An 18,294-nucleotide genomic window follows, 5' to 3' on the forward strand; every position below is an offset into this window, starting at 1 on the left:
TGATGCATATTTGTTATTCAGCAGTAGTAGTTTATTTAAACCAGATGTCCGTACACAGCTTCACACATTAACAGAACGCTCGGTTAATATTCACCTATTTGACAATGACACACTTTAACTGCAGACTTTGACCCAGAACACCAGGGTTTGTGCCTCCTGAAGTTTCTTTTATTTAACCTTTGTACCCAGGTGTTAAAATGACTTGGTTGGCTTCAAGTCAAGAGTTTGGATTTAAAACAGACAAAGTTGTCCCATCTCTCTCTCTCTCTCTCTCTCTCTCTCTGTGCCTCCCCTGTGACCAGTGCTGCCCTGACAAACACATTAGACCTGCACTGTTTACATAAAACCACCGGAGGGCGCCGCATACATAGACACTGCTCATGTGTGCAGTATTCTTCTCTCTTTAGGTGCACTCTGCAGGTGTTGTAATTTGCAGTTTTACATAAGCTGGACCAAATGCAGATGAGCACAACTATCCAACAAAAACCAAAGACGCACCTCAATAAACACAAAGCAAAACTAAACTAGGGATAATAACAGCAGGTCTCTACAACAAGGCCTATATGTCAAAAATGTTTCAGTACTTTAGCACTGCTGGTATAAAAATGTCGGGATCAGTGATCCGCTTTGAGTCCCGTCCTTGTTCGCTGTGATGGCAGGCGAGGTCAGACAGGAATGTCCCTGGACAACGATGTTTGCGGAGGACGGTGTGATCTGTAGCGAGAGCACAGATCAGGTGGAGGAACACCTGCAGAGGTGGAGGTTTGCTCTGGATGAGGAGAGGAATCGGGACTCAGTCATGGGATAGAACAGAATATTTGTGTGTGAACCAATGGGAGGGAAGGAGGACAGTGAGGTCACAGGGGGTCGAGGTCATGAGGGAAGAGGAAGTGATAATCATCTTAATAATCAGGAACATTTTCTTACAATCTTGGAAGATGGTAAGCATTAACGAGCTGTGCTTATTGGTGTTGGAAGTCATGTGACCATGCTGGAGTTTGTTTACATTGTACTTCATGCTAACCTACATGTTACGTTGCATCATCATTCGTACAGTGTTGTTGTCACATTTGATCTTTTTGCTGTAAATAAATAACAGACTCTGGGTAAACCCCCGTGATGTTGTTGGATAAACACACCCACACACTCTCAGCGCTGTTCTTCCTCCTGGGTGTCAGTGTTGTGTTGGGCTCTCGCAGCACTGATGTGTTGTGACGTCAGTCGGCGGCGCCTCTGTGTAAGACCGCTGCTCTGTCATTAATCACGCTGCTCCTTCCTGAGCGGCCTAATGATACGGTTCATATCTGTACAGTTTATATTTATCCTGTCAGTGGAACCTTTCTGTCTTGTTCTGTTTAATCCTTTCGTCTCTTTACGGCTGTGACACACATGAAGCCGTGTGATGCTGCTTTTCTGTATCTGGAGGATATAATGATGCTGCTGTGGCTGTAAAGCGTGTGTGTGTGTTTGCAGGGAGTCTTTGTGGCTCATTCCACCTTTAGATCAGGCTGAGACAGAAAAGTCCACATTCGTGAACAGAATGAGGGAAAAATGTTGCCGTCCGCCTCTGATTTGCTCTTCAGAGTCCATTCCGCTCAGTTTTTTATTGGAACCTGGAGCCCGTTTACACATAAGTGGTTCATTTACACCTCATCTCCACACTCTCTCTCTCTCTCTCTCTCTCTCACTCTCTCACACACACTCACACTGCCACGGCTCTTGTCTGACCTCTAGTGGAAACAGCAAGCCAATGAGGTTCTTCTCCTCCTGTGTGTTTGTATTTAAAGCATAACATGAAGCTTTCAACATCTTTTTTTGGTTGTGTAAAATAACAGGAGGGAGTTCTGCTTTTCAGTCTGGTATTAATGATGCACATTTAATTTGATAAACCACTGCAGGGGATACATTTAAATTATTGAACAACTTTTAAGACCTTCCCAAACACAGCAGCCGCTCTTCTGTGTTGCAGTGAAAGAATGTTTATGTTTTGTATTTTATCAGGATCGAATCAGCTGAACCATCCATTCATTGAGCGCCCCTCCCTCTGGGTTCGTATAGTTTTGAAATTTCAGACAATTGCTTCTGCAAAATTATCAGAATAAATCTTTAGTGGAAGCTTTTAATGGAAACAGATTTATTCTTTTCTGTAATATAAAGCTGAAGAAAAATGTTTTCATAATGAGCAGGAAGCACCGAGATCTGGATGATCCTCGGCCAGATGTTCTTATTATATTAGGAATCAGAATGACAACACTTTATAAGCTACTGTTAGGGTAGGTTTAACGCAGGTTTGCTGAACTGCAGAGAGATCAGATACTTTTAATTTAAGGCATCAAAACCAAGCAAAGCCCGCTGGCCTGGGACGTCAGGGTTTTAAATGCTGCTGCACTGACACAAGAGGGCGCCACAGGACCAGTAATCCTGGGGCAGTGCAGGCAGAAGAGCGTCTTCAGACCTTCACTAAATCTAAATCTTCTTACTGCACTGCATTATGGGACATGTATTTGATCAGCAGTTCCCCTAAAACCAGGTGGATTTTGTGCATTGATCAGCGTTTAGTCGATAAAATGTCAACAGTAAGGACTTGAAGGCTCCAAAAATGTGAATCACCATCATATAAGTCATAAAATTTAAGGATCAAAGCACTCATGGATAATTAATCACACTGTCGTGACACTAATATGACTCAGAGACTGTTTTAGTTCCCCTCGGAATGAGAAGCAGCAAAACGTTCCTGTTTGACAGCTCTGTTTATTTTCAATATACATTTCATTTGAAAAATATAAATTCTAAAATTTCACCTATTGCTAAAAAGTCACAAAAAAAAAAGTTAATCAGGAACAAAACATATCAGTATGCGGACTCTAAAATGAACCTTTGCTGTCTGTAGGGTGTTGGTTTTGTCCGGCGTGCTTACACAGTGTGACGCACTAATGACTGCCTGCCTGTTAGAGTCAGTCCACTCACTGATGTGGAGGATAAATTAAACGCTGCCACACAAAAACAACTGAAACATGAGGATATTAGTAGCTGTGTCATTTTGGTTTGAGCCGGCATGTTTTTATGTACAGGATTTACAGAAGCAGGCGGCTCCTTCGTCACATCTTCACCTCATTCAAAGTGAGAAAGTGCTTCAGTGTGCTGTCAGCGGGAAGACATTTTGGATTGTTGTTAAAGGAGGATTCTGAAGTTTTTCCAGCTACGGGTCATGAATAATTGACTCCTGTGTTGCAGAGATTCGTCTGTATTATGTATTTTTCAGGCTGACTCAGTCTTTCCAGCCACGTTTTGTTTGGTTTGTTTACATGTGTGAGGCGTTCTGTTGTGTTTTGCTGAATCCTCGTGTACAACATGGTGCATGTTTTTAGGCGTTAATGTGTCGACACTTTTTAGTTTATTTACATGTTTTTCTGCCAGCGTTCACAGCTCCTCAGCAGCTCAATGTGTTTTCTCTATGTTTGTGTGGTTCACACGCTGTAGCTCCAGTTAGACGTTGCTTTCGAATCTCTACGTCAGAAGTATTAGCATGACCCACAGTGCTGCAACCGACGTGTGTGTTAGTGGAAAGAACACAGAGATAAACCAGAATCATCCTTTAATACTGGCCATACACACTGTGAGGTCTGAGTCTGCTCTGGGGGAGGGGGGGCACTGGGAGTAAAAGAGTGACACTCACATTCACACTGTGTGTGTGTGTCTGTGTGTTACCACCTGTTCAAAAGACACATACTGGTAACTCTCTGAACACACACACACACACAGTGTGTGTCCTCTGAGTGTTTCATTCATTTCAATTTTGACACCAGATCATTTAAACAGCAGCTGAGAGCTGGAGCTGCCCCCCCCACTGCACCGCACGGAGGTCCGAGTCCGGCCTCCTGCTTCACATTACATACATATATGTAAGAATTTCACTCTGATCAATCTTTTATAAGCCACTTAGGGTTAAAGTAGTTTGTGCAGCACAAGCAATTAAAATGATCTGCGCTTCTAGATTAAAAAGTTTGGCTGAGAAAAAACAAAAAAAAAACTGGATGATTCTGTCTGACTGAAGGTTTTTTTTCTACTCACAACAAAACAAAAACAAACAAAAACACAAAATGATCTTTAAAAAAAAGCAGAAAGAAAACAGAAACACATGATTTAATTTAAACAAGTAACAAAAGCTTCGAAGTGAGAAAATTAGGTGATGAAACAAAAAGTGATCATAAAAATATTTACTTCATCTGCACACACTCTCACGTGTGTGCTTTGTTAATCATCTGTTAACTTAAATATCTAATTTCCATCACGAGCTATCATACAGTGAGTCTCTTGAATCATTTCTACAAGAGGACAGAGAGAGAGAGGAAATATCAAAAACCCATGCTGCGTCAAAAATCAACATGTTGCGTTTGTTCATAATGAGCGCTGGATCTAAAACGAGAGGTAGAGCTATAAAAACATCATTCTCCTGCTACAGGAAAATGTTATTAGAGTAATTCGGTTTATATATAAAAACTCAAGACGGATGAAATTTGTACACGTTGTTTATAAAAAGAGCAGGGAGGGCGCTCCATGCACGGTCAGAGAGCTGCAGCAGTTTACTGTTGCTCAGCTGTGTGTGTGTGTGTGTGGGAGGAGTTGCATAGAAGAGTAGTAAGGAGTTATATTTATCAGCATTGAACACACACACACACACTGTTTACTGTGGAGGGATGAAACCGTTTTGAATGAGTGTTAGTGGGAGTGCCGGGCGTCCTGCAGGCCGTCGGTTTGGAGCTCTACAGAGATGTTTCAGATCCTCTGCTCCTCCAGTAGAAGGAATTATCATCGTCTGGGTCCATGTCTATTCTAATCTGAGGCACAGACTTCAGCGGACTCATCTCAGGGCTGAAACACAGACAGACACACAGGGGTGGATGTAGAGATGCAGCAGCTACACCAACAGGCAATGATTTCATCTTCACTGCGTACTTTAATACTAAGACAGTATTCATGAGCCGTTCTGTAATGGTTAATATGACACATGCGATGTGAATGTATTGATAAACATTTAGTTTTATGTGCAGAACTTTGATGCATTGATCCAGCTGCTTAACTTTCTGCCGTTCCTTCTCGTGCTCAGTGCATCGTTTCATCTCTGATTCTCTGCTCGGGGTCATCTGAGTGCAAAGCAATTTGGCTTCAGTCTTTGTGGGACAGGATTAGTTCCGAAATGGGAAGGGGGGGGCAGCGTAATGTCATCGCTGTGAGTGAGGCACGGTCTGATGTTGACGCATCACTGACGCTCGCCACGTAAAGAAACGCTTGTTTTTAGCAGCAGTAAAAACACAAACTGTAAAGCGCGCTTGTAGTGACGTGCCTTCAGTGTGTGTGTGTGTGTGTGTGTGTCTGAGTCATGTGACCAGGCTGTGATCTCTGTAGCTGAAGACTAATTAGAAAAAAAAGTCGTGTTTGTTGGCATCGCAGATGTCCTGTCATCACAGCTGCTTTTCACACATTGTCCTAAACACTAATCTTCTTTCATCAGCACCGTTACGACAGTCAGAGAGCAGATGGGGTCACACAGGAACACAGCAGGACCCTGCACACCATCGTGGTCACGGTGAGACGACGTGGACGTGACGGGGAAACATAATCTCCTCTTGAGCATCATAATCTTGTGGTTGTCTGAAAACATGGCTCATTCTGTCTTTTTAAGATTGATTGTGTCTCCACGTGGGGACACTGTTATCTCTCACTCAGCTCTGAATGCATCAGTTGTTCGTGGCAAAAAAACCAAAACAATCAGCAACAGGACTGAAGGCTGAGCTGACAAATGGCAGCCAGCACACTGCCTCCCCTTAGAGAGGGGGGAAAAACGTTTAGCTATAGTAAGCTAATTAGCCTAGCTGACCTTTAAAGTTCAGACTAGCATTATATGCCCGCCTTCTGACCTTTTACAGGCTTTGATGGCTCTGTCATCAATAAATGTAAGAAGAAATCAGTGCTGTTTTATTCAGCTTCATTTGTCAGGTTCCAGTTTACACACACACACACACACACACTCACCTGGACAAGTAATTGGCCTGGTAGTAGCGAAGCTGCTCAGCACGATGTGTGTCGTTCAAGGAATGAAGGGGACTTCTCTCCTGAGGACGAATAAACAGAGAAAGCGGCCATTAGTGCAAACGAAGCTGAGCTAATGAAACATTTATGTTCCAGTCAGAGCAGCAGGTTTTCAGTCCAACACAAACAGGACGGCAACAGCAACAGCCTGGGAAGCTACTGTGTGTGAGACATTAGTGCAAAAACTGTAAAGCTTTGTGAAACAAATCGACAAGACATTTAAAAGATGAAGCGCTGCTGACTAGAAAAGAATGAGGTTAGGTCAAATAAGACAATTATACCCAGAACGTAGAGACACTTCATGCAAGACGGACCTCAGGTTAGAACAAAGATCCCAGCAAAAGAGGAAAAATGTTATCATGCAGAGACGAAAGACAAAAGAAGTGACAGAAGGCGTCAGAGGAAAGCGAAGGCCGGTCAGAGACGAGCAGGAAGACGTTTTTTTTTTTTCTCCGGCGCTGCAGGCGGTTCGGGTTACTCACTGTCAGAGGCCTTATCACCTAAGAAGGGCTCCTGCTCCATCATGTCCATGGGGATTTTAATGCTGGGGACATTCTCGCTGTAAGGATAGTCAGACTGTCGGAGAGAGGAGACACATCCTGAGAGACGGGACCTCCGGGGTGACTTAACCATCAACACGCACGTTCAGTATGACTTAACCTGTGACGACCTTTACTGTATTCTTTAATATAAACCTGATTGTGTTATACTGATCTAAGTTTCAGCTACAGGTCTCAGAGGACAATGTCTACACTCGTGCAATGTTTCTGTGACGCCAGGAGTTTAGGGAGCTGAATGAAAAAAGTTTTAATGGGCTTGTTAATATTTGCCAGTATTCTGGAAACGTGCTCATCAGATGTGATGTTAATGAGTTACCGCCTCTTTGTTTATGACACTACAGCCTGTCTTTAGATGGATTTGTCCCACATGGAGATTCACACAGGACGATCACACCACATCAGCTTTCGCCACAGAGACCTCCAGCTTCACCTGAGGAAAGAACTTAAAAATGAAAACAACCCTTACGTCTTCAGCGTCGCTGTCCATGCTGCCTCGTTTCTTCTTCTTCTTCTTCTCGTCCTCCTTCTTCTTCTTGTCCTTCTCTGGGATGACATCGTCCAGGAAGCTGAGGTCGTGCTGGGAGAACATGTAGTCCATCGCTTTTCTGACAGCGACCAGAGCGAGGATCTGAACACAGAACGGCAGGAGGGTCAGAGAGTGGACAAAGGACCAGAGCCAGACCAGTCCACCAGACTTTTAATGACAAGTTCTTCAGTGCTGTTTTTATCACACTGAAGTGTAACTGTGTAAAACACCATAACAGACATTACTCAGATGAACAATCATTTACATATCAGAACAGTGTAGCCACGATGTTCTGGTCAAGTCAATGATTTTATATTTCTATGAACACGAAGGCCTCTGACCATGACGGGGAAGATGATGGCAGCCACAGTGGACTTGAGGATCCAGAGCAGAGCCAAACACAGGATCTGGATGAAGGTGAAGAGGTGGACCTTCCTGAGGGGAACGTGTCGCAGGTAGATCAGGTCGGGCTGATGCTTCGCCGGCATCAGGAGCAGCTTCAGACGATCCATGAACTGCAGATGGAGGTACAACATGACACGCTCTGCATTCCACCTTTACCTTTACGATGAGAATAACATGTGTGAGATGTACCTGCACTCCGTTCAGAGAGGCCACTCCCATGTAAAGGAAGACGCCGTACAGCACAGGCATGGGAATGAACTGGTGAAACAGACAAGAGGACGAACTGTGAGTCACATTCAGAGACAGAGCTATGTACAAAATTTAGCTTCAGATACAACTTAAACAGCAGAAAATGTTACTTTAACCCTTTCCTTTGTAACTTAATTTAACTTGTAAAATTGCCAGATTATTGTTTCTGTCATTGTGAAGCTATTTAATTAAGCATTATTAGATTTAACCCACCTGATCAAACCCACTATGAGAGTAATTACCTTCAGAATTGGAGACATGAAGACAGACAGTCCTGTCAGGATGAACACAGTCACACCAGTGACCCTCTGCTCTCTGCGAAGAATCACAGGAACAAAAGTTATTATTGTAAATCTCAGCCTGAATCTTCTGCCGATGACTTGAAGACGTCAGCGTTTTGCTGATTCTTATTTTAGTTTATCTAAAGAGCTCGAACAACACTGGTGTTTTCTGGGAAGTTCAAAGTCAGTACGGATGTCTCAGAGTTATTTTGTTAGCTCAGCTTACAGCTGACACATCGGGAGGCGGTGGAGGACATCAGACAAGACAAACAAAACAAAACACCTTCAAAAACAGGAAAAAATGTCTTTTTATCATTTATCAATGAACAGAAATCTGTTTTCGAGAAGCCAATTATGCAACGTCATTGTAGTACGACGGATCAGCGAAGGATTACTCTTTAAAAATTTGAGAGGATTATTTTCCTTCGCAGCTATTAACTCCTAAAACACAGAAGATGAATGTGATATTCTGTGATTTGATGGCGGAGCTGTTAAACCCTCCACTTGTCTCTGGCACTAAGCTTCATGCTCTGCTTTAAACATGAGAGACTTAACAAACAAGCAGGATTAACAGGCCAGCAGTAATCTACTGTGTAAATGTTTCTGAAGTTTGGCTTAACTCACAAAACAAATCAGCTTATTAAGTCAGGCTCAGTTAAATCGGCCACTAAAAGCACTTATTTTAATTTTTTGGTTTTTAGGCAGCATGTTCTCAAAACAAGGGAAAAATTTAGCAAAACTGCTGAGAAAGATCTCTGCCTGAAGAGTCATTTCAGTGTGTTTATTTCATCTTTAATCCTTCTCTTAATGAAATATCTGGATACAGTTTTCCATGGGTGGATGATGATGTATTGATATTGATTCAGAATTCATCTGGATGGTACATTTGATATATATTTAACCTGTATCACAGTATAAATGCTCCAAACAGGGTACTTAATAATGAAAATTGCTTCATTTTCTTTTTTCTTTTAACTAAAATCATCAAAATGTAAGAAGATATTTGAGTTTTGCACTTTCTTTTTATGATTTTTACTGCTTCTGTAGGGCTGCTGGACCTCATGTTGCAGTGACAAATGAGCCCCCACAGTGCAGTGTTCTCACCTCACGCCCAGGAACTTGGGCTGCTCTCCGGGAGCCGATGTTTCTGTCTCCATCTTCAGACTGTCGATGTGAGCGATGGAGATGACGGTGGCAGCCACGTACCACGGCAGACCCATGAAGGAGCAAATGATCAACAGAACAGCCACCCAGAAGAGATCCAGATGGTAACCTGCCCCTTTCTGGTACAGACAACAAACAGTGGGTCAAAGGTCAGACAGTGTGCAGAGCACAGCTGCAGATTCAAACTGCTCTTTAGTATACAGATCAATACAACAACAATACTGTCATGATTCGAGTTTGAATCTTCAGCAGTGATTCCCTGAACACTGCAGGCGGTTATGTTTTGACTTGCAGCATGTCCAGTCACTCTCATGAAACATCTCTCACTCCTGTGAGAAGAATGATATTTAACTACAGTGTGAATGTGGCTGGTCTGACTGCAATTTGTTGTGGAAAATGCATGAAAATCCTCACGTCACATAAATCAGGTAAGAGAAACCAGACGAAGCAAAGCTTCTTTAACTCTTCATGTAAGCGCTGCCGGTTTGAAGACATGTATCACAGATTACCAGCAGGCTCAGTGAGCACATTTGTGTCTTTATTTACCTTAAGCTTGTGCTCCTTCCTGTTGACGATCACAGCAGTAATCTGTTGGTCCATAAACACCAATATGGTGACCAGAAGAGCAGGAAGAGCTGATGCCAGGTAGACCCACCAGGGGTTCCCTCCGAACGGGGGCACAAACCAACCACGGTGTGGGCTCGTTGGCTGCGAGGGAAAGACGTCAGAAGACACGAGTCATGCACACCTCACAGACAGAGAGACGTTTGAAGCAGCTTTGTATCATTAAAATGTGTAAATGAACGATGTCTCCCCTCCTCGCTGCAGCCTGCTCCCAAAGCTGCTCATTCATGTACAGAAAACATCCTTTAGACCAGATGTTAGAGCTTTAAAGCTCAGTGTCAGGCCGTTGGGGCTACTTGTACAAGCAGAAGATGGTGCAGTGCAGAGCTGCCTGCTGATGGGCAGGGACAGCTGGTGGAGTCGCTGTCTGCAGGGGGTCCTCTTGTTTTTAGATGACAAACATTTTACAGGGAAAGCTTTGGAACACACGTGAGCAGTGGGGAGCTGGATACAAATTTCACGATCCCCAAAAGAAACCCTCCAAACCCAGAGGCCTAAAATTCATGTAGCTTAGAGAGCAGTTTGTTGTTGAGCTAAAAGAGGCAATGAGCCCAGTGCATTGTGGGTGTTCCTTCCTGTAGCACCATTTCAGGAAGGGACTCACCTTAAATTCAGTTGGCACAATGAGTTTCGGAGTCTCGACTCCTACGAGCTTGTCGACTCCGCAGAAGATCAGGATGGCCAGGATGATGGCGAAATCACTGATGAGTTTCCTCACCTGTGTGGGAGTCGAGACATAAATGTTCTCTGTAAACCAGCTGATGCACTTCAGTGTCCATCACATGTGACCTGTCAGGCGCTCACCGTGGTGGGGAAGAAAGGGCTCGTCTTGAACTTTTTCAGACACATGGAGCAGGTGTAAGTGCCAAAGAAGAGGATGAAGGACATGAGGGCGATGTCCGGGACGAAGTCGCACGCCTTCCCCACCAGCTCTCCGTTGTACTTCAAGCACTCCGTCTTTGTGAGCGACGACCATGACGCATTCATCGGCTGCACAGGAGACACACCATAACTGTAAGCCTTTACCATCAGGAGGTGATAAGATACACCCTTTGTTGGAGGTTACTGTGACTGTGTATGTCCTTATCTTCAGTCCTCACTCATAACAGTGTTATGAGAATATAACAGCTGACCGCACAACTGTCTTTCTCCGTCTTTATCTAGACACTTGTAACGAGCACAAGGTTTGTGACCCAGTTTCAAGAAGCCCTCTAAATCAAAGAATCCCAGGAGTCCTTCAGCTGGGGCAGTGTAAGTAAACATTTGGAACACACACTAGAAGGTTGCTTGAGACAGCGTACAGCAGCACAGATGATTTAACACAAATTACAGAAAGAGGAAAGAGGAAACACTTACCAGATCAGTGTTGTTCCAGTACCAGACTGAGGTACCGTCTAAAGGATCGCCAATGATCTCTGTACTGTTTTCTGCAAAAACACACACCTGTCAGCGTGATGCTTTAAAACGCATTCAATTTAAAAAAAAAAAAAGTTCTCCTTTAGTTCTTCTAAAGTGTGAAATAATATCTTACGGTATATAAAACTCGCTTTTTGTTCTTAGACATACCTGAACATGTATTGGTGTAAATGTACAAAGATGTATTGCATACATGTTACACTAAACACATTCACGTGTCCATTTTAAAGTAAATTTCTCTACCATGTTACCTTCTTAAGGAATGATTTCCACTGTTGCTGTCCCATAAATACTTTTTTTTTTAAAAAAAGATTGGCTCGACAGAGGCTTTCCCTCATCAAACCAGTGTCTCTGATGCCAGCCGGGAGTTCCCCTGACTTCCTGTCTGTGTTACACCAGCCTGTCTGGATATGTCAGCTGCTTACTAAGCTAAAGTGGGCATCTGTTTCCACTGTCCTGGTGTACAGTGTACAGTGTACTCTACAGTATGTGGAGTGGTATGAGGGAATAGTATATTGGGGATGGGTTATTTTTGCATGCAGCAGGGGAACACCACAAAGTTAACGCTGCTACTTCAATAGAACAATACAGCCTATAATATACCTATAATACAGCCAAACAGTAGCTATCATCCTTAAGGCTAGAACAGCAGAGTTAGTGTGTGTATAGAAGCTAGACGACATTCTTACCTAAGACAGTAGGGCCCATGCAGAGGCACTCATACTGTGTGATGTCGTCCATTCTAAAATCCGAGTTGATGGGATAGTGGTGAGCTAACTTGATCATCTTCTTGAAGGCATCATATATGAAGATGAAGCTGATGAGACAGGAGAAGCCCTCCTCGGTGAACCGGGTGAAGTACTGAACCAAGAAGCTGGCGTCAGTGGCCACCAGCATCAGGCAGAAGAACGCCGACCACAGGCCGATCCACAGCCGGAACTCCAGGTAGTCAAACTCATTATCTCTGAATAAAAACAACAGATATTCAAAACGGGCAACCCGACAGAGCATAAACCTGTCATACTGGGGTCTGTGATGACTTAAGTGGGCCTCTGGAAAATCCTGCACGTACTTGCTGAAGTTGAAGAGCAGCCGTTCAAACACTAAAACAGGACCAGTGCTGCTGAGGATGGTGAGCGGCTGGCCCGCCAGCAGACAGAAAAACCCTCCTGCAATGGCTGTGCCCAGAAAACTCTCCAACACACCCTGTTCACATGGGGGGAGCAGTTATAGAAGAGCTCAGTGCCCTTTAAAGAGTAAAAAGCTTTAAATCTCCATCTGACCTGCATGTTTTCCGTGGCATCCCCTAGCAGACCGCCAAACGTGATGGCGTTTGTCACAGTTCCCAGGTAAATAAACAAAATGGCCGACAGGGACTGAATGTTAAATGCATCGGTGAAGTCACTGAGAAAGAAAGGCGCTTTTCTTTTTATGTCAAGTATGAGGCCGCCACAGAACCTGAAACGGAAACAGGAAATGATCGCACAAGCTTAAACACGACTGTATGCACAACAGTAAATGTAGACCTGCCACTGAACATTTGTAAAACTGCACAGTGACATGGGAGGCTAATGTTAAAGTGCACAAAACTGCAGTTTCTCAAGTGGCCACTTGAAGCTAGCTGCAAAAGTGGGTCAATCCCTGTAGTCGTCCATGTTTAAAAAAAGATCCCAGTCCATTAATTTATGTATAATTAAATGGTGTAACTACTCTGAGTGACAGATAAGTGTCATCTCAGTCCAACACAGCCGCTCGGGAACCTCAGCTCCACAGAGTTGGTGACATCCCAAAAGTTTCGATGTCATGTCTTCATCGCAGGCAGCATGTTCTAAATGTGACAAAAGTCTTTTTAAACTGAACCACTTCCTAGATGGTTCCATTTGTGCCGTGTCATACCTTCCAGTCTTCTTCAGTTCTTCTCCTATAGTGTGACCTCCTCCTCCGTGACCTCCATCATGAGGCATGTCTCCATTCATCTGAGAGTCCCCTCCAGCATACATGTTTTTTCTAAAGTACATGTAAATACACAGTCAGGCTCTTTAGCTCCCGATGACTTACTTGCTGATTGATAGGTGCATATAAACAGTTGAGTCATCCCTGATTTATATATATATATAAAAACCTCCTGCCCCTCTTTCATTATTGAAGGCTGTGCTGAACACCTGGATGCACTTGAGTGATTTTTGCAACTTGTGCTTTTCTATCACATTAGGTGCACACACAGCAGAGTGAGCACAGGTCTATCTGTGGCTCCTACATGTTTAATAAAGACATCCTGCAGACTCAAAGCCTTATGACCTCGTTAAGGTCAACACAGAGCGGCAAATGTCTGTTTCATGTGTTTACAGACCTTTTGTCGGAGGAGGGCAGAGATTTCGGAGGTTCTATCCTGATCGTCGGGTCCCACTCTCCAGGTGGGAGCACGATCACCTCATCCAGAAACTCATCAATACCGGCCAGCAGGTCTTGTCTGTCCTTGGCCTTGTATGCGATGTCATGAAAGACCTGAACACAGGCAGAGAGAGAGGAAGCATTCGAGTGTGAAGGAGACCTGTCAAAGCACGTAGTGTCAGCAGGCAGCTGACTGTGATGTTAGAAGGTTAATAAACGGGGAAGGAGGCTGGATGGCACACACGTACACACACAGACACACACACTGGATATGAACTATTCACCACCGAAGACCTGGGGGAATCGTTAAATAACAAACTACTGAGTTTCAGAGTTTAATGTGACATTGCTGCATTTCTGCTTCAGTTACTGGACAGATCACTGAATTTTTTTGTCCTCAGTAAAATCCCAACATGCATGTTCACAAATTGTAGAGCTATTCTACAAAATATTGTACAAATTAAAAATGTTAATGTCAAGGTTAACATAACTTAGTGTAGGTGTAAAATACCTCATCTGACATCAGCGTAGCGATGGCTCTGCCGATCTCATGATATGACTTGGCTTTGCCTTTGGGGCCAAGCAGGATGAACAAAAATCTACAAATCAAACAGAAATTATTATTAATCACGTCTTTTTTCCATACACACGTGTTCACAGCATCTTTATTTCTACATATCACACATGAGTGTTTACATTCAAACACAAAAGCATGTTATTGCCTCACAATCACTCCACAATGATGGCAATAAAATGCTATTGAGAAACTTCAAATATGTCCCGATAGCTGTAGACATTGTTATAGAAGTTGATTGTGCTGCCTCTCCCTGGAAACTTTTAAAGCAGTTCCAGGTAGTGAAATGACTTTATGGCTGCTTGGTTACAACACCTTGCAGCTTTATGACACTCATCAACACAACAGTAGATGACACGATAAAATACACCCTCGTATATTAATCTGCTGTTTCATTAATGGAAATATTAAAAGTCTAATTTCAACGAACCCACAACAACTCCAGCTTCTACCATGTTAAACTTTAGCTCCCATTTCTGAAATAACGTCGGGCACCTTGTGGGAACGGGGACCTCCGTCAGTGCTCCCAGCATCACAGCTTGCTGCAGACGAACAAACGCCACAAAGGGTGCATCCAGGAAGTCCACCTCCCCCACCAGCACGTTGGAGGCCTCTGCGTCTCTCGGCAACTTTTTCATGAACTTGTTCCTCAGCTGAAAGCACAAAAGATTGAGGTGTTAAATGTTAACGTTCACACCAGCAAGCTGTCTAAAGCGATCCGCTCTGAATTAAAGGACCTTTTAATAAAACAGGACAAGCTCTTTTAGTTTAAATACCAACAGGCTCTCATGGTGTGTAAAAAGCAGGTGAGGGAGGTCTGTAATTCTCTCTTAACGTGGCAACAGAGAGATGTGTGAAGGTGGAGGTCAGATACCTGCTGAGCTCCAACATTTTCTCTTTCAAAGACAGTCTGGGAAACACTACGCACGTTACTGTGCAGCTGTGATTTAAAAACCTAGATAAGACAGCAGAGAAGCATTCGCTAAGACATAACCATTGACAGTTCATAGGATAACTATGTACATACGTTGGATAAAACAGACACCCTGAGGCTGCAGGTAGACAACATGCAGCTTATTGTACCATACAATAGATTTAGTAAAGTGAGATGGTGCAGCTACACCAAGCCTGGGCTTTCTTTCTTTTTATGATTCATCAATAATTCCTGCCATCTCCTGATTGTTCACTGCCGTCCTCAACCTCCAAGGACTGGAATCCCATAAACTTGTGACCTTCAGCTGGAAAGATCTAAACGGATCCAATCAGAGGCCTTTGAGCCATCCTGGCAAAGAGTTTGTCTGTAAATGATTTAGGAGTCAAGAGGTTAACCTGCGTAACTGCACACCCTGACCTGTGTCTGATCGCTGCTAATCCACAGCACACTGACCCCCCTCATAAAAACATCTATTCTCTGATCCAGTCTTTGTTCTTCTCTGATCCCCTTTGGTGTGACGTGAGGACAGGAGGGGCCTTATAGAACAAAAGGCACATTTTGTTATCAGGTATAAAATTAAACACAATCCAAGTTTTCTAACAATAAGTATGTACGGTATCTCAGCTCTCATCTACTCCTTCGTCTTATCTCTACGACTGTACCGCAGGTTATCACTCCCACAGTCTGTACGGAAATGATAGCTGCATGTGGAAACTTGTTGATTGTATTTATAGACTTCGTGGGTGTGGAAGAGTTTAGGAGATGCATTTCCTGTCCAGTTGTCTCTTTGCTGCACCACCATCTGTCCCTCAGGAGCGCTCACTGGGTCACTCTGACCTCATTCGGCTCTCCCAGAGAGGTCTGAATTTGGGACGAGAGCGTGCTTTATGGACAGAATGGCTGCTGTGAACAGGGTGGTGTGTCCGCTCTGGGCGGGGCTGATGCGTAAGCACAAGGAGAGTGAAACAGCAACTGTCTTAAACACTCTGGACAGTGACAGGAGTGAAATGCATGCACTAATATCACCCTGTACAGGCCCAGAAACTGTAGAAACTAAACAAATGATCATTTTTTCAACCTCCCATTGGCTCCCTGAAGACATCATGTGTCTTGTATAGTTGTGACCAAATGTTTATTTCACTTTATACTTCATGTCTAATTAAAAAAACAAAGCCTACACTAATAGATTCTGTAAAAAAACAAAATAAATCTGCACTACTTGGAGCTGATCTGCAGGCTTTCTGAATGTGCAGAGCAGAGTGAGCTCAGCACAGAACCTGCTGCTTGTTATTGATGAGGCTCGCAGTTTTAAAATATGTTAGTATCTTAGTTAAAAAGGGGCAGCGTGAGCCACACAAACACCAGAGAGCAAAGGAGGAACAGCGTGTTGGGAATTCAGAGGAACAAAGCCTGTCTGGGTGTGACACATTATCACAGTGGACTGTAAAACTGAAGTAGAAATTCATCGGATCAGCGCACACACATGAGCATGTGTGTGCTATGATATTTAATCATTTACCTTCCTCCCTTTCTGTGACTGACTGTTAACAGTCTCGCCTCTATTAACCATTAAGGCAAAAACGTCATTACAGTTCTGTAGAAACAGACTAAACTACGCATTGCATAACCAACACATCTGCAGGCTGCAGCAGGTTCACAGCAGATGCAGCACGATGACAGCAGCTGTTGGGACAATGCACTGTAGACAAAGTGATCTCTGACTGGCTCCTTCAGCTCTGCAGAGGATGAAGCTGCATCAGACCGTCACTGATCTACTGAGGCCTGAAAGGCATTTAGACAAGTGTCATTTGAAGCAGGCTGTTAAATAAATGATGGACACCTCTCACGTCTACCGCCCCGACTCGACTAATGAGTCACTTTGTGGCTGAGACACCAGACATGCTGTTGATGATGACTCAGTCATCAGTAATCTGTTTCAGAATAAAAGGCTTATTTTGTATTTATCTGTTATTTGCTGCCTGTCTGATCTCAATAATTAATCTCATATTGCACACATCTGTCCAGAAAACAGCTGTGCATCCTTTGTGCTCCTACAGCATTTAACAACACTCAATCAATGCCCTAAAACCTCGACATGCTTCAGGAAACTCACAAGATTACACTAATTTTTAGTCTTAAAATCAGTGGCTGCTAATGAGATGCTAAATGAGACTACAGAGACTCATTTAGCATCTAAATCCAGTGACACAGATCATGTGATGTGTGTTTTTTTACTGAGGATCAAAGTATGCTTAACAGATTCCCACCTGGTCTTTTTCAGGTTTGTCAGAGATGTCGTTGAGGCTGCTGGACGTCAGGTTGCGGTGAGTTGTGGTTGGACTGTCTGTTAAAAACGTAGCAACACTGAACAGTTAGACAGTTAAACTCCCCCCCCCCCATCATCAGCATGTAAGAGCTGAGAGGAAACGAGGACGGCAGAGACCCAGGAAGAGACAGTGGCCCAGACAGTTTGCTCCGCATGCAGCACCAACAAGAATAACAAAAGACAGCGGCCAGATCCATGCACACGTCAGGATGAGGAGACACCATCATAAAGTCTGAACGTTAAGCATTCAGCTGCACAGAAACTGTCCAGTAATTTGCTGAAATTCCTGCAGGTGACCGTCAGACTCTGACTGATGCTCTGCTGACTTTCACGTGTCAGCTTGTCAGAGCTGTGACAGCTGACCTCACTTCAGCTGCTGCAGAGCACAGAAGGGAAATCTCGGTGAGTGCAAAATCTGGTGCCACTGTAGTCTTTCATACATCTGCCTCCTCCCCCCCAAGGATTGTGGGTAATAATCTGCGTGTCAGTATGATGCAGCCAGTGTAAATAAATGTCTTAAAAAAAACTAAAACTGGGTAAGATAAGGGATCAGAGCAATTTCCTGACACTATTAAAGGGACTGTTCACCTTTAAGTAAAAAAAATCAAAATTTGTTTACTGTTAAGTTAAAATATTTTGATGTGAGCTTTGAAAATGGATTTCTGTCTTCTCTCCAGTGTAGTAGTAATTATGTGGGCAGGTCAGAATGAGCTGTGTGATGGTAGAGAAAAGCCTGTAGCAGAATGTATATGTG

General features: G+C 43.6%; 1 protein-coding gene across 2 annotated transcripts in view; it reads right to left on the reverse strand.

Annotated features, from left to right (window-relative positions):
- Positions 1-3,374: 3,374 nt before the first annotated feature.
- The window catches only part of slc4a4a (solute carrier family 4 member 4a), a 34,687-nt gene continuing 19,767 nt past the window's right edge, over positions 3,375-18,294 (reverse strand). For both annotated transcript variants that reach the window (XM_028413579.1, XM_028413578.1), the window contains exons 8-27: positions 17,482-17,558; positions 14,776-14,933; positions 14,218-14,305; positions 13,666-13,820; positions 13,212-13,322; positions 12,599-12,773; positions 12,388-12,521; positions 12,005-12,279; positions 11,256-11,326; positions 10,704-10,889; positions 10,504-10,617; positions 9,822-9,983; positions 9,216-9,394; positions 8,073-8,145; positions 7,771-7,839; positions 7,518-7,691; positions 7,117-7,278; positions 6,573-6,666; positions 6,034-6,113; positions 3,375-4,872 (exon numbers count right to left, since the gene is read on the reverse strand). In XM_028413579.1, the coding sequence (XP_028269380.1) occupies positions 6,070-6,113; positions 6,573-6,666; positions 7,117-7,278; positions 7,518-7,691; positions 7,771-7,839; positions 8,073-8,145; positions 9,216-9,394; positions 9,822-9,983; positions 10,504-10,617; positions 10,704-10,889; positions 11,256-11,326; positions 12,005-12,279; positions 12,388-12,521; positions 12,599-12,773; positions 13,212-13,322; positions 13,666-13,820; positions 14,218-14,305; positions 14,776-14,933; positions 17,482-17,558 (2,501 nt within the window). In that variant the 3' untranslated portion in view covers positions 3,375-4,872; positions 6,034-6,069. The remainder of the gene's footprint in view (positions 4,873-6,033; positions 6,114-6,572; positions 6,667-7,116; positions 7,279-7,517; positions 7,692-7,770; positions 7,840-8,072; positions 8,146-9,215; positions 9,395-9,821; positions 9,984-10,503; positions 10,618-10,703; positions 10,890-11,255; positions 11,327-12,004; positions 12,280-12,387; positions 12,522-12,598; positions 12,774-13,211; positions 13,323-13,665; positions 13,821-14,217; positions 14,306-14,775; positions 14,934-17,481; positions 17,559-18,294) is intronic.

This window comes from Parambassis ranga, chromosome 9 (genome assembly GCF_900634625.1).
Source record: "Parambassis ranga chromosome 9, fParRan2.1, whole genome shotgun sequence".
Lineage (NCBI taxonomy): Eukaryota > Metazoa > Chordata > Actinopteri > Ambassidae > Parambassis > Parambassis ranga.